The sequence below is a fragment of the Pelodiscus sinensis genome, chromosome 11, assembly GCF_049634645.1.
Source record: "Pelodiscus sinensis isolate JC-2024 chromosome 11, ASM4963464v1, whole genome shotgun sequence".
Taxonomy (NCBI): Eukaryota; Metazoa; Chordata; order Testudines; family Trionychidae; genus Pelodiscus; species Pelodiscus sinensis.
This window is the reverse complement of record NC_134721.1, coordinates 43277448-43293403: the sequence shown is the minus strand read 5'-3', so window position 1 is coordinate 43293403 and position 15956 is coordinate 43277448. Positions and strand designations below refer to the sequence as shown.

At 39.6% G+C, this 15956-nt stretch overlaps 1 protein-coding gene across 2 annotated transcripts in view; it reads right to left on the bottom strand.

The window, feature by feature from the left end:
- DOCK3 (dedicator of cytokinesis 3) overlaps nt 1-15956 on the bottom strand; it is a 539706-nt gene that overhangs the window by 45800 nt on the left and 477950 nt on the right. For both annotated transcript variants that reach the window (XM_075939450.1, XM_075939449.1), the window contains 3 exons: nt 14542-14646; nt 1081-1222; nt 163-329 (listed from right to left, as the gene is read on the bottom strand). In XM_075939450.1, the coding sequence (XP_075795565.1) occupies nt 163-329; nt 1081-1222; nt 14542-14646 (414 nt within the window). The remainder of the gene's footprint in view (nt 1-162; nt 330-1080; nt 1223-14541; nt 14647-15956) is intronic.

Below are 15956 nucleotides of genomic sequence, written 5' to 3'. Positions count from 1 at the left end.
CCCAGCATTGGTATTCATTATTTGTGGCACCAAATAGCTTCAATATCTTGTGGCACCAAATTGGATTTAGGCATTGTGTGATGCATTGTGCCAACACAGAAGAGGAAGATAGTACCTGCCCTACAAAGATTAAAATTGTTACTATTTCTTGACTGCTCTTACCTTAAATTCATTCTCTTTGTCCTTTGGGCCTTTGTGGAAAGGCCTATCGTAGCGGAATTTCCTAATGTTGTTGACGCGATAAAAGCTCTTTATGCGATCAGGGACACGATCCATTTGTAGCACATCAACACTGTCTGGGATGGGCGTCACTGCATATATCTGCAAATCTGCAAAATGAGGAGTCAAGGAAACACACAGAGGCATCAAACAAGAAAACAGTGATACAAAACACAACTTCCTTCGGGATGTCACGTTACCAAAAGAAGATGGAGAAAGTGAGAAATACATGCTTCTCTTTTCTTTCCATGACACTCCTCTCTTTTTCAAGGCTGCTTCAAAGGTAGCAGCAAGTTATTGGGCTAGTGTCTCCAGAGCCAGAGGATCCTACAGTGTTGTAGGAAATTCAAACCAAATGGTCAAAGTATTTCGGCACCCAAATATTCAGACATGCACCCAACAGGATTTGCTAAGGTGGCTATGCAGTTGATTCCCATTGATGTTAAAGAAAGTTAGGGTGAATCTAAATACACAGTTCTCTCTTGCAGAATTGCAGAAGGTAGCTGGGTGGATAGCTGGCGAAATGTAATGTTCCATAAGGGGGAAAGTGTCACTAACGGTTACAACAAACCACAGATCGGACCAGGCTCTGGGTACATCTTCCCACACTGCCCTGCAAAGGTACATCAGCCATGCCCTGGAATATTCCCTAAGTGAAAGTGACAATTATGGCCAACTGGTATGTAATAATGTAGATAAATATACACTAAACACAAGTTAGAGATGATGAAAATTGTGACACCTCTCACTAATGTCAGATATGAACCAAGATCTTCTAAGATGAAGCTGCTTTCCTTTTCCTCCACCCTTTGTGCCCTACAACAGTTTGATTAACATTAGGCAGCCTTTATGAAAGGATACACTGAGCATCACATTGCAAAATGGTGTCATCTGGGTGGTTTGGGTGCTGCATTGCAATGGCTTGAGGGAACTCACTCAGCATTCTTTGTTGGAAGGCCTCCAGCCTTTCATAGTCATGGCCCCGACATACATACTCCTTGTTCTGCAAAACAAACATGAAAACCACTAAATTCCTAACCCATTCTCTTTGCTTTCTTTGCTGTTTAACTGGAACAGATCTTATTCATGCGTAATAAGTCATAAAGCATACATTTTTAGTTATTGTTTTATTACATCAAATCTAAAGATGATAAATGATAAAACTATGAAACCATCTTGAAAAGATGTAATTGCCTAATAATTATTTACAGGTTAAACTTTAATATGGATGCCATCAAACACTGGAATCTACAACTCAGCTTCCAAGACATACTCACTGATGGAACTTAGAGCTGAAGCAACTGTTTCAAGTAACTACTGGAAGGAAGACATGGTTTACTGATAATCTACTTTCCTCTTTTGACCCATTAGAGATGTAACCTAATCCACAGCAGGTCCGAGTATGTTTTTAAGTTCTTCTAAGCATATTGGCAGAGTAGGATTAACAGGTTTTCTTCTCAAATGCAGAATCCTTTTTTTTTTTTTGCAAGCAAAACTAATGTATTGTGGTTTTCAAAAATTCATCAAGATAAAAGTCTGAATTCTCTGAAGTCAATAGGGTAACCAGCAGGATTTAAATGGAATCAGAATAGTCTCCAATATCTCTTCCACATATGTCCCCAAAATATGTCATTTTCATTTGACAAATTTTGTACTGAAATCCAGAAAATCCCAATTACAAGACACTTCCAGAAGCAATGTGCTTACTTCTTTCACCCTGTGTTTAAGGAAGTCTGCTGGTATTTCAGCTGTAAAATGACTGAACTCTGCCACTGAACAAAGAAATAAACAGCTACATCTACTTACATTGTATTTGTTACAGCTAAAGCAGAGGGGTAAGCCAAGGCTTCAAGCCCTGGTTTATCGTGTAAGGAATCTCATAGGCAACTGAGGCCTATGTATTTGAAAACATGATTTATAGGAGGACCTCATGTTTCAGAAAGAAGCTGCTTAAATACCTGACAATATAGGAGTGATTTGTCCAGATGATGGTTTTTTTAATAGGATCTAGTTGCTTCTGTTGAATATAGTCTGATAAATACATCTAACTTGTAAATACTCAAGCCACATCTGTGTTGGGCAAACGTTATTTAGTTTTAAGCTGAACAAAAATCTTGTTATGCTACACGGCAAAGCAATTTTCCAGATGTTACAGCCTTTTATACTTTTTTCATTTTTTGTCTGGATCTTTAAAGATGGGAGAGAGGCCTGAAAACTCCCTCAATTGTGCACAGAGGCACAAATCTTATTCTTATCCCATACACTGAATAAAGGTGCTGTGCACTTAGACCTAGCATGTGAGGGAATTCTTCATGCCACACTTGGGGTACATTTACACAGCAGTGTTATTTTGGAATAACTGACGTTATTCCTAAATAACAGTGCACGTCTACACTACAAGCCTTTATTTCAATAAAGTGTCAAGCTGGAGACTTCTTATTCCAACTCCTGGTAACTCTCATTTCACAAGGAGTAAGGAAATTTGAAGGAAGAGTGTTCTTCCTTCGACTTCCTGTGCTGTAGACAGTGCCAAAAGCCAAATTAAGCTATTTTGACTTTAGCTACACAATTCACGTAGCTGAAGTTGAGTAGTTTAATTCGACTTTAGCCCTGCTATGTAGACATAACCTTGGACAGCAGCTGCTCCTTCAGACACAGCTCCTTCAGGGTACGACTACGCTGCACTGGAAGCTTGAAATAAGCTATGCAATTTGAACTACACAAATCGCATAAGCTTAGTTCTAGTCAATTTTGAAATAGCTTATTTTGAATTTTGGCACTCTCTACACAGCACTTATTTAGAAATAAATAGCTATGCCAAAACGTCCCTTACGCCTCATGGAATGAGGTTTACAGGGATGTTGAAGTATCCCAAAATAGTCCTGCAGTGTAGAAGGAGCCTCAAAGCCTACTCATTCTTAGAAGGGAATGGCTGTGCTCCAGATCTCTGGGCTACAAGTCTCCATGCAGCAACAACATACTGGTCACACTGCAGTCATAGCCCTCTATGTCCAGGCAAGTATCTGAAGAAGCAGGGCAATCTGGTCTCAAAATAAATACTGAGCTGTAACTCTGGGAAAGACCCTGGCACAGTCTGAGCCTTCAGTGCGGTATTCATGTTTATATTACATTAAAATAATGCTCCATTCCTGTTAGTTACATTAGGAAAAATGATATGGCAAACAGAACGATGCTTTGTGGCCCAGGTAATTTAAAGCAGTTCCTTTCATCTCTGCATATGGAAATCAATTCCAGAGTTAATGGTGTTTAGTTGCAGAATTTCCAGACTGGTAAAAAAAGGCTCACACAATGTTTACATCTATAAAGCCTCTAAACTTACTTGGGATCTTTCCATTCTATTAGAAAAGCATGATGGTTTTTATAGAGTTCTTTTTCTAAAATGAGCTGGGCAGTTAAATGATTAGACCTTGAAGATAATCAACTGGAAGAAAGATATTTGCATCCCTGTTAGCACTAATCACAAGGGAAACAGGTGGAATGGCCAAAAGGTGTAATCTGCATTTAACACAGACTGGAGAAGGACATTTTGTTCCTTACATTATATTTTTGCAAGAAGCTTCTCTAATCCAAAATTCAAGGGCTGTTCCACTGTCCTCCCACACATAAGTAGATTGATCCTTCCCACTGAACAACTGCTCAGCAACAAGACCACCTCTATGAACTCATCTGAATCGCTTCATAGCTAAATAATAGACTGATTTTTTAAATTAAACTAAATCCAAATAAATATGTAAACATACACCCCCCCCTCCCCCCTGGTTCATCCAGGATTTGTCACAGAACCACCGGATGTGGCATTCTATATAGGGAAAGTTTCCTGTCAAAATAAAATTTACATAAAGCTTAATAAATCCCCTGGCCTGGCATTAAAGGTCTCTGTCTAGCATTTTAATAATTCTCCACAAGGAAGGCCCATGAAAATCTGCTTCCATAAAGATAAAAGTTATTTTTACTATGTTGGAATATGGTATCCAAGACTGGTGGTCAAATGTTTCAGCCAAGGAATCATTCCCACCAATCCAGTGCTACTGTCAGGAAAAGTTATGGACTGAATTCTAAATGGCTACTTAGCTAACTTCCTCTTCATATCAAGAAGATGCCATCCCTTTTTGCTGAGTGAGCTCTCATTCCTACAGGTCATGATCCATGGAATCCCTGTAGTCAGGTATGCCTGAAGGAATGAAACTATCTGGACAGAGAGTATTTGGATCTTTTATGAACTTTTTTGGAACTTTTGAATAATATAAAAAGGGAGTCCTGAGTCCCTTGAAAATGATATTTCAATTCTCTAACTATCGTTTTAGAAACAAAAACTTTGGTTAAAATTAAGTTTACTTAAGTGAAACATTGAAACTTACATTTTAGGAAACCTTTTTACATCTCGACACACACATATGCAAATGCACTGACAAACTTTTCATCTCCACAAAAAGATCCTCTTGTATTTACAACATATAAACAGCTAGAATGTATTCATTGAGATCCTGTTAATTGCACTCAAATGGAGACCCACAAATCCAATCACTGTTAGACACATTTGCTATAACCATTTTGTACTGGTATTTTAGGTAGAACTGTAGAGATGCCCATAATGAAAAGTTGCCTCACATCATGAAAAGCCCCTGTATTTAGTTGCTTATAACTACCAGCCTTTAAGCGTTAAGATTGAAAGAACGATTCCTTGAGTTTTAAGCACTGAGATGGAATCCAGGAAAGTTGGATTCTATCCTGGGCTCTGTCATATACTTTTTACATACTGGAACTGGAAAAGGCAACAAAACTGACGTAAAGAAAGTAAATAAGGAAGTGTTATTTAATCCCTCCCATAACAGAAAAACTAGGAGTCACCAATTGAAATTAATAGGTAGCAGGTTGAAAACAAAAGGAAGTATTTCTTCACATAACACTCATTCCACCTGTGGAACTCCCTGCCAGAAGATGTTGTGAAGGCCAAGACTATAACAGAGTCCAGAAGAGAACTAGATAAGAGAGAATAGGTCACAGAGCATAGGTCTCTCAATGGCTATTAGCTAGGACAGGCAGAGATGGTGTTCCTGTCCTCTGTTTGCCAGAATTTGGGAATGAGTAAGGATCATTTGATGACTGCTTATTCTGTTCATTCCTTCTGAAGCATCTGGCATTGGTCACTGCTGGAAGACAGGATATGGGGAATTGGTCTTATGTTTCATATGATGTTGGACAAGACTATCAGAGTGCATATATGCATGGGGTCAAAATAAGATTAAACAGGCAATTGTAACAATGATATTTTCTAACTTTTGTGCACTTTACTTTGCAACCTTAACATTAATTTAACTAACAGGTCAGAATTCCCTCACCCCGGATTCAAACTGCAGAGATTCTTCATGTACACCAGTGGCAAGTTCAATTTCAAGTGCTGAGATTATAATGTGCTTTATACATACTTGTTTCCCACAGCATAAAGTTCTTCCCCAAGTCTTTAACTTCTACCATGGCATGGAGCCGAGAGAGCAAATGAGATCTGACCTGTTTAAGAACTAGGGCTTCTCTGGCCATTTCTTCCAGTGTTTCTCCTCTCTACTGTATTCTCCAGCCTCTCAACTGCTTCCAACTAAAGAACTAAACGACACTACTGATTAGTTAAGCATTGATTCCTTAAAAGAATACTTCAGAAATTTACCCCATTTGGCCATGCTTCCAAAAGTGCACAGAGTGGTGAATCAGCCTTAGGCAATTCACATTTTGTCACATGTAGATTTTTGTATGTAATGTTATTGAGACGTATGAGATCAGAGTACTTCCCGAGTGCATGACAGAGACAAAATATGGTATTTTATGGCAGGTGTCACTAGGTATCATTGCTATACTCTTCCAAGTGCTTTTCTTTAAGGTGCAAGAAGATATTTACTCTAGGAAAAACCATATGTGGCAAAGTTCTGCATGGAAGGAACTGTTATTCTAGGAGGGGTCAGTTCTTGAGGTGGAAAAACCCATTGGTGTTGGGCTGAGAATCCTGATTGAAGGCATTGCCTGAATGCTTTAGGTTACCAGCACAGCCCCACGACTGATATTTATTTAAATAAATAAATTTAGGGTACAACCAGATTCTGCTTTACTGATTTCTCTTCCCCAGAAAGCTGATGTTCAAAGCTTGAGACATTGCAAGAGCAATAATATTATTGGTGATTTCATATTACAATAGCACCGAGAGGCCCCAGCCAAGATCTAAGCACTGTACAAACAGTGCGTGAGAGTTTCTGCCCCAAAAAGTTTATAATTTAATTAGAAAGAGGAGTGGGGAAACAGAGACACAGTGAGCAGAGGGACTTGCTCAAGGTTACTCATCAGATTAGTGGTAGAATTAGGATTAGAACCCAGGTCTCCTGACTCCCAAATCAATGCCTCGCCCATTTGATCATAATGTCTCTTCTACAGAAGCTCAATTTCTCCAGTCCTTTGGCACAAAAGTTCAAGAATCAATTCCACTATTATTAAAAACTCTATCTGGAGAGCCCCAATGAATAGACATGTCAGGGTGCGTCTAAACAGCACCCTAAATTCAAAATAAGATACACAATTTGTGCTATGCAAATTGTGTGTCTTAATTTGATTCAATTTTGAAACAGCTAATTTTGAAATTTGGTGCATCTACACTGCACCAAATTTTGAAATAATGTACTATTTCAAGACATCCCTTAACCCTTGTGGAATGAGGGTTACAGAGATGCAAAAAAATACTTCAGAATAACGGGCAACTTGTTAAGATGCTGGGTAGCTATTTTGGGATACTGGAGGTATCTCAAAATAGCTGCGCTGTGTAGACATACCCAAACTGAGTACTACATGTATTAGGAAGTCAATGATCTCAGGAACTACAAGATACTATAGGTAATAGTAAAGCTGAGAAAAGCTGAGCTGCTATCTTCTTATTCACTTGGACTCACTTCTTAAAGACAAACCAAACCACACACATACATACTGCATTTGCTGTACCAGTACGTGTGCTGTTCAACTAGTTACAAGACATTCTTCTACATTCATCAGAAAGTAGACAGGAGAGTTTTGGTCTTTTCCGCTACAAAATAAACTTTGTCTATTGTCAGTACTCAAATCAACCAGCTGTCAAATTAAAGACTGATGAATCAGTGGCACAGTGTCATGACCAACACGATGAAAATATTAGGGAAGATATTCTGGATATCGTAAGAGACTGACGGACAGAAATGTCAGCTGGCAGTGAAAAAACTGCCAAGTTCTTTCGATTTACTTTCGAAAGAACACGGCAGCAGTCTAGATGCAGGGGAAGATTTTCCGAAAAAAGGCCACTTTTTTTGAAAAATCCCTGTAGTCTAGACACACCCTAAAGGTGTTTCTTTTCTGGGACATAGGCCTGCTATATTCTATATAATCTTTTAGGTCCTTATCTAAAGTGTCCCCAAAGTATTGGCCTGGAAAAGGTAATTCAATTGTTGGGCGTGCTCATTCAGTTGCTATGAATAAAGCCAGACTAACTAAGACCCAAGGACTGTAAGAAGAGTTAATGACAAAGCCTAAGCTGAAGGCAACTTTGTGGATATATTTCATGGCATGCTGGCAACTCTCCAAGTTCTTCCTCATTCCGCATGACTTCTCAGGTATCCCTTGTTCTAGATTTGACTTCTAGAAGTCTATTTCCTTAGGAGCAAAATGCTGAGGCTATGCAGACTGAAATACGTTTTGAGACAAGCTCTTAGTCATTCTTAAAATGGGTATGCACCATATTGATGGCTACTGTTCAACTAAAGCAAACAGAGCTCTTTTTAATACTGAAGGCTGACAGGTACATATTGCAAATCTATTCCTCAAACGCCCCTTTGGCAAGATAGAGAGTACAGTTTGGAGAAAGCTGGGTGCTACTGGGTGAGCCTTCTTTTGAATAAAGTCAAGGAGATCTGGGTATTTGGAGAAACAGGTCTTCTTTAGTCTTAAGGTAGAAAAGCGTCTGACAGAATTTCCCTTTCTTTGCTAGTTTCCTTCTTGGATAATAAGCACAGGATCATGGAGTCTTCATCGATTACAAAAAAATGGAGTTCTCTGTGATAAAATAGTGGGACTAACAATGCTCTAGAATGTGTCTCTGAGGTCTGTAAGAATTTTGCTTCCTTTGGGGAGTGGATGGAGGGGAAGGGAAGGCTAAGTCTGCGTGGTGCTCTTGATCACACTATTGCCTGCGGAGATGTGTTGAGAGTTTTATGTTCCATGTTGAAGATCACTATCGTAATAGAAGGAGGAATGTTAAGACTTTTTTTTTGTCTCTCCTTTTTGCCGGAACCTCATCTCTGGTAGTGGGAGCTCTGACTATGTCTGCTTTTGGCTAGGGGGCTGCTTGGCACTGAGAAATGTATTCCTGGGGACTTGTAGAGGAAGGAGATGACAAATGTCAAAGGCCACTGGATGAACCATTGAAAAAATAGCTTCTGGCTTGCAGCTATTTGAGCACAGAAAAGCAGCTGCTTTTTGCAGCTCCCTTCACCACATAATTGAGCTTGATGGACATATGACTTCAGCATAGCCAGGTAGACTGCCTTGATAAATCACATACAGTGCCAAGGAAAACACCATATCAAAACCCTGGTCTTGATTGTGGGTAGTAGCCAAGAGGGAGCTGGAGCTACCACTGTACTCTCATAGTGAAGTGAAAGGTCTTTGAGTCTCAGAACTCTGTTTACAGGGAAGGAGCAAGATGGCAGAAGGGACATTCTGCAAGAGCTCTGCACCAATTTCCAAGCATCCCATTTCTATCCCTCTGTCTCTGAAGGGGCCACCATAGTCCTGTGACTGCAGAAGGCTGGAATCACACTCCACTGACAAGCAGACAGGGAACGGTAACTGTGAGGTGTGAGTAGCGCTGTTGGGAGGTCCTGCTACTAGAATCTTCTTCTCTGGAAAGATCCGCCTACCTGTGCAGGAAAGTCAATGGAGCAGCTATTAGTTGTGGACTAGGACAGTCATTACTTTGTCCATTCATTTTGTAGGATGCTGTCTAAAGAGATTTAACCTCCTTTTCAAGAAGAGGTTTGCTAACATTTCTAACCTTCATTGTGAAGCAGAGACATAACTCTTTAGTGTGTCAACACTTATTATCTGTCTGGTCGCTCTGAAAAGGACAAAAGATAATGTAAGGACATTAAGGTCAGCCAGAAAAACAGCACTGTTTCGCTAGTACATTAGTTGAAGTGGCAAGAGATATATTTTAATACCCATGTTTAATGGGTGAGTTTTTCTCTGCTTTCCTCTTGAAGTAGAAGCTAAGGTACTTGTGAATAATTGGTGGGTCCTCCTTGTGTTAAAAGATAATTGGACTTAATGCACATTCCTGTTTGCCTATACAAAATAAATAAAAGCAAGTTCTTCTATAGAATTAAAGAATTATTTTTCCATTGTCTTACAGCATATTTAAACATTGCATAGAAAATGAGAAAGAGGATGAACCTCATGAAGTAATAATATTAGAAATGAAAATAATGGATTGTTTTTGGTGGTTACAATAGATCAACAGCTATTCTGTAAACACCACAATACATCCAAAAAAGCACACACTAGTGATGTTGAAGCAAAAACACCCCAAGCCCAACAAGCAAAATAAATGCTTATTCCATGGCCTTGCACTACTTCATTTTGGAACAGCTATCAGTTCCAGCAGTGACATATCTGACTTACCATACATCAGTCACAGCAACTGTGGAGCAGGAAGAAATATTACATGATGGGTCTGGATAGTTTTGTGTGTACTGCACAAAGTTCCCAGCTATTATTAACTTTGTCACAAAGAGATTCACCTTCAAAGTAGAGACTCTGCTTATTGTTGTATCTACTTTTTGCCTTTCAACTGTAGCAACCCAGGAAATTGTGATCTTATGCATCAAATTATTATGGTTCTAACCATCATGCACTGAAAATACTTGAAATCTGCATTTAATACTGATTCTTCCCTGAAGAAGCCAGTGTAAGCTCTCAGAACATGGTTTGTCAAGCTTCGCTTGTATGTCTGTAATGTAGAAACTAGACAATTTTTAATTAACTAGCCTTTATAGAGAGAGAGCAGAAAGAGATGCAGAATTAATAGCAACATAAACTATGCCATTTTTAGGCTATATTTGCTACCAAGTGTAGGAGGTATAAGTGAGCATAGCAATTTCTTGTTTTAAACTTTGCAGTAAGGAAACAATATATCAGCAGAGGGTAAGTGTTGGGTGCATATTTAATCCCCGAGAATACCTGAATACATATTTCATTTTAAATCAGTGAAAATCTTACTCTTCTTTAAGTTAACCTTAATCAACCATGTAACTATAGGATCTATGTAGATACATCAGCTAATGGACTCAGTCTCTGAAATGTCAATACACTATGGGTAACTCAGAGAGAAAGAGGGAGTTTTATTGAGGTTATTAATTCAGTCCCACTCTAAGAAACACTGCTATGGAATATAATTATATACACAATATTTGCTACTAATCTCTCTAGCAGCAATTCCCATAAGAATGGCCATACTGGGTCAGATCAAAGGTCCAGCTAGCCAAGTATCAGTGTTCCCTCTAAGCTGCACAGTAGCACAGCTTCACAGGTGATTAATCAGCTCCACCCAGTCCGAGGCTCAGGGCTCCGTGTACGGAGATGACTGACTGCGTGGAGCTGATTAATCATCTGTGAAGCTGTGCTGCTACGCAGCGTATAGGGAACACTGCCCAGTATCCTGTCTTCCGACAGTGGCCAATGCCAGGTGTCCTAAAGGGAATGAACAGAACAGGGAATCATCAAGTAAGTGATCCATCCCCCCTCACCCATTTTCACTTTGGGCAAACAAAGGCTAGGGACACCATTCCTGCCCATCCTGGCTAGTAGCCATTAATGGACCTATCCTCCATGAACTTATCTAATTCATTTTAGAATCCTGTTATAGTCTTGGCCTTCACGACAGCCTCTGGCATGGAGTTCTACAGGTTGACTGTGTGTTGTGTGAAAAAAATAATTTCTTTTGTTTCTTTTAAATCTGCTGCCAATTAATTGCATTATACGACCCCTAGTTCTTTTGTTATGAGAAGGAGTAACACTTCCCACACTGTTCTACAATTTAACCAAGAATAACTGTTGCACCACCAAAAATTCATGCATAATGGTTAAACATTCAATTAGCTCTCTGGTACTTACCTCCCAGATTTATTTAAAAGAGAATAATCCATAGGCAGCAGGTGTAAGAGGCAGGGGAAGGCAATGACTTTCCAAACTGCCTGGCTGGCCCCCACCCACAATCTGCCTCCAGCCTTTCTATTCAGCACAGCTCCCCCAGTCTCCTGGGGCTGCTTAGGCTTCAGCTATGCGCTGCCAGCCCTCTCCATGTTCCTTAAGCAGACAAGGGGCTGTGTTTTACAGCTATGGCCAAATGTGTCATAGAATCATAGGACTGGAAGGGACCTCGAGAGGTCATCGAGTCCAGTCCCCTGCCATCATGGCAGGACCAAAATACTGTCTAGACCATCTCTGATAGACATTTATCTAACCTACTCTTAAATATCTCCAGAGATGGGGATTCCACAACCTCCCTAGGCAATTTTATTCCGGTGTTTGACCACCCTGATAGTTAGGAACTTTTTCCCAATGACCAACCTAAACCTCCCTTGCTGCAGTTTAAGCCCATTGCTTCTTGTTCTATCCTCAGAGGCCAAGATGAACAAGTTTTCTCCACATCTTTCTTGAATTCTCCACATCTTTCTTGAAATGCGGTGCCCAGAACTGGACACAATACTCCAACTGAGGCCTATCCAGCGCAGAGTAGAGTGGAAGAATGACTTCTCATGTCTTGCTCACAACACACCTATTAATGCATCCCAGAATCATGTTTACTTTTCTTGCAAGAGCATCACACTGCTGACTCATATTCAGCTTGTGGTCCACTATAATCCCTAGACCCCTTTCTGCCGTACTCCTTCATAGACAGTTGCTTCCCATTCTGTATGTGTGAAACTGATTGTTCCTTCCTAAGTGGAGCATTTGCATTTGTCTTTATTAAACTTCATCCTGTTTAACTTAGACCATTTCTCCAATTTGTCCAGATCATTTTGAATTATGACCCTATCCTGCAGAGCAGTCGCAACCCCTCCCAGCTTGGTATCATCTGCAAACTTAATAAGCATACTTTCTATGCCAATATCTACATCGTTGATGAAAATATTGAACAGAGGCGGTCCCAAAACAGATCCTTGCGGAACCCCACTAGTTATACCTTTCCAGCAGGATTGTGAACCATTAATAACTACACTCTGAGTACTGTTATCCAGCCAGTTATGCACCCACCTTATAGTAGCCCCATCTAAGTTGTATTTGCCTAGTTTATTGATAAGAATATCATGCGAGACCGTATCAAACACCTTACTAAAGGCTAGGTATACCACATCCACTGCTTCTCCCTTATCCATAAGACTCATTATCCTATCAATGAAAGCTATCAGATGGGTTTGACATGATTTATTCTTTACAAATCCAAGCTGGCTGTTCCCTATCAGCTTGCCACCTTCCCAGTGTTTACCGATGATTTCCTTAATTACTTGCTCCATTATCTTCCCTGGCACAGAAGTTAAACTGACTGGTCTGTAGTTTCCTGGGTTGTTCTTATTTCCCTTTTTATAAATGGGCACTATATTTGCCCTTTTCCAGTCTTCTGGAATCTCTCCTGTCTCCCATGATTTTCCAAAGATGATAGCTAGAGGCTCAGATACCTCCTCTATCAGCTCCTTGAGTATTCTAGGATGCATTTCATCAGGCCCTGGTGACTTGCAGGCATCTAACTTTTCTAGGTGATTTTTAACTTGTTCTTTTTAATTTTATCTTCTAAACCTACCCCCTTCCCACTAGCATTCCTTCAGACTTCTCGGTGAAGACCAAAACAAAGAAGTTATTAAGCATCTCTGCCATTTCCAAGTTTCCTGTTACTGTTTCTCCCTCCTCACTGATCAGTGGGCCTACCCTGTCCTTGGTCTTCCTCTTGCTTCTAATGTATTTATAAAAAGTCTTCGTTTCCCTTTATTCCCGTAGCTAGTTTGAGCTCATTTTGTGCCTTTGCCTTTCTAATCTTGCCCCTGCATTCCTGTGTTGTTTGCCTAATTCATGCTTTGTAATTTATCCTACTTTCCATTTTTTATAGGACTCCTTTTTTATTTTTAGATCATGCAAGATCCCGTGGTTAAGCCAAGACTGTCTTTTGCCATATTTTTTATCTTTCCGACGCAGCAGAATAGCTTGCTTTTGGGCCCTTAACAATGTCCCTTTGAAAAACTGCCAAATCTCCTCAGTTGTTTTTCCCCTCAGTCTTGATTCCCATGGGACCTTACCTATCAGCCCTCTGAGCTTACCAAAATCCGCCTTCCCGAAATCCATTGTCTCTATTTTGCTGTTCTCCCTTCTACTCTTCCTTAGAATTGTGAACTCTATGATTTCATGATCACTTTCATTCAAGCTGCCTTCCACTTTCAAATTCTCAACCAGTTCCTCCCTATTTGTTAGGATCAAATCTAGAACAGCTTCCCTCCGGGAACATTCTGAACATTCTAGATTACAAGCTGTCTAAAAGAGTCATTTAATTGGTATTAGGCTCTAAAGGAGACCTTGTAAACATGATGTGATATGGAAAAAATAAAGTTTGTAATATATTGCTGCAAGAGGGTGCTGTGCTGAATGAAGAGAAAGAAGGGCTGTTATGTTTGAATAAAACTATTCACATGCACAAACCTGTATGAAGCAAACTCCTGATATGACCCTGCAGATCTGTGCACCTGCAAAATCTGCCCTTCTGTGTCTTCATTACAAATTATTTCCAATGGCCTAGTTCCTTTAGTTTACCCAACAAGCTGGCTTTATGGGAGCAGATAAAACAAGGCATCCATTTCTTACTGTAGGATGCAAGAGAGATTACATGCCAAAACTTGACACATCTCACACCAATCAGTGTGAAACTTGGCCAACTTGCTACCATGATTTGAAGTTTTCCAGATCTATGTTTACTGGATAACAACAGATCAGCTTTAAGTATCCAAAATGGTTGGTGTTGATAAAGCTCCCCTGGGTTGTTCCTGATAGTGAAACAACAACAACAAAATATTAAAACAGAGATCAAGGGCAGCAAATTGCCCAGGGGAAATGACTCAAAAATGCCTCTGAGCTCGATTAATCAGTTTTATCCCTTTCAAAGAAAAAACCTTATTTTTAACATTCAGCATTCACAACATTCTTCTCTCCCACAAAAGCCCTGGTTGTTATATTGCACTTTCTTCTGAGCTGCCTTACCCGCAAGAAGAAAGGAAATTTCCGGCCATAAAAACCAACTCTGAAAAACTCAGGTTCCAAGCGCTGCTGTTCCATGATGTTATCATAATAGGTAGCTTCCATTTTCTGGGGATGGAAAAAACAGTTGATATCCAACCTAAAGTTCCTGTTTCTGGTTCAGAATCTCAATCTACATTAGAACCTCATAATAATACTTTACATACTGCCTGCTATATAAGGAACACTTAAACTTTATCATAATTAAAGAAAACTTCTGGGAAATGGGTGAATTTAATTATCCCCATTTTGCCTTTTTTGGAGTTACTTGTATAATTTGCGAAATTGCCCAGGGTTTCAGAATTGGTTGGTGACAAAAATGGGATTAAAATCTAGATCTCCTGAATCCCAGTTTCCTGTTTTAAGCATATTGTTTCCCACACCTTAACAATGCAGAAAAGTGCATGAAAGAGCAGGAAGGGAAATTGGACTAGATTATCTGGAATTCTGGACATCCATACGTTTAACAAGAAGATGGAAAAAATGATTTGTAGGAAGGAAAAGGTATTTTTCTACTAATAGCAAGCTGGCCTGTGCCAAAAGCATGCTCATGGACCCCACTGTCCAAGTGAGCCACATGCAACTCAAAACTCAAAAAGGCTCTCACCAAGTTCACTATTAATAATAGAGAGAAGAATCCATTTTGGAATCCCGGCCTCCAGTGTAGGGGAACATAATCCAGCTTTGACCCAGTCACTGAACTTGTGAGTCAAAGTTCTGCATACATTAACCCTTCTTCTGAAAAAGGGGCTTTAGCCTCCAAAGATTATAGGTGGAATAAATGAACAGACTAAATGATGTGGGAAAAAAAGGGTGAGACACAGAAACTGGGGGTGGGGAGGGAAAGTTGATGGATTGAAACTCAAAGAAATTCATGGCTAACACAGATTTAAGAAACCTGAACAGAAAACTGACTTTTTTAAACAGAAGAGTTGAGCATAAAAATAAAGTGAATGGCTGTTACCTAGCAGTCAAGATTTTTCCCCCCTGACTGATTAAATTCAAACAATGAAGAAACAGCAATAATAACTAATTTACTGATGTAGTTTTAGGATAATGATCCAATACTGAATTGAGCTTCACCAATTACAAAACACATGGAACTTTATATTTTGGAGTAATACTTAATATTTTATGGAAGCAAACCAGAATGGATGAATCATAGCATTTAAAATCCTTCTTGATGCCTTGGTTAAGATTTTCCAATAAAAGCAGTGACGACAAAAATTCAATTTGACTTAATTATTTGCTTTTATGAGAGACTCTACATGATCGGCAGGAATGTCATAAACTTCACTGTGCTCTGAATTCTATTTATCTCTCTACATCTTCTCATAAGCCTACTCATGTTACTCTTGCTGCCCTTAGAGCACATTTAA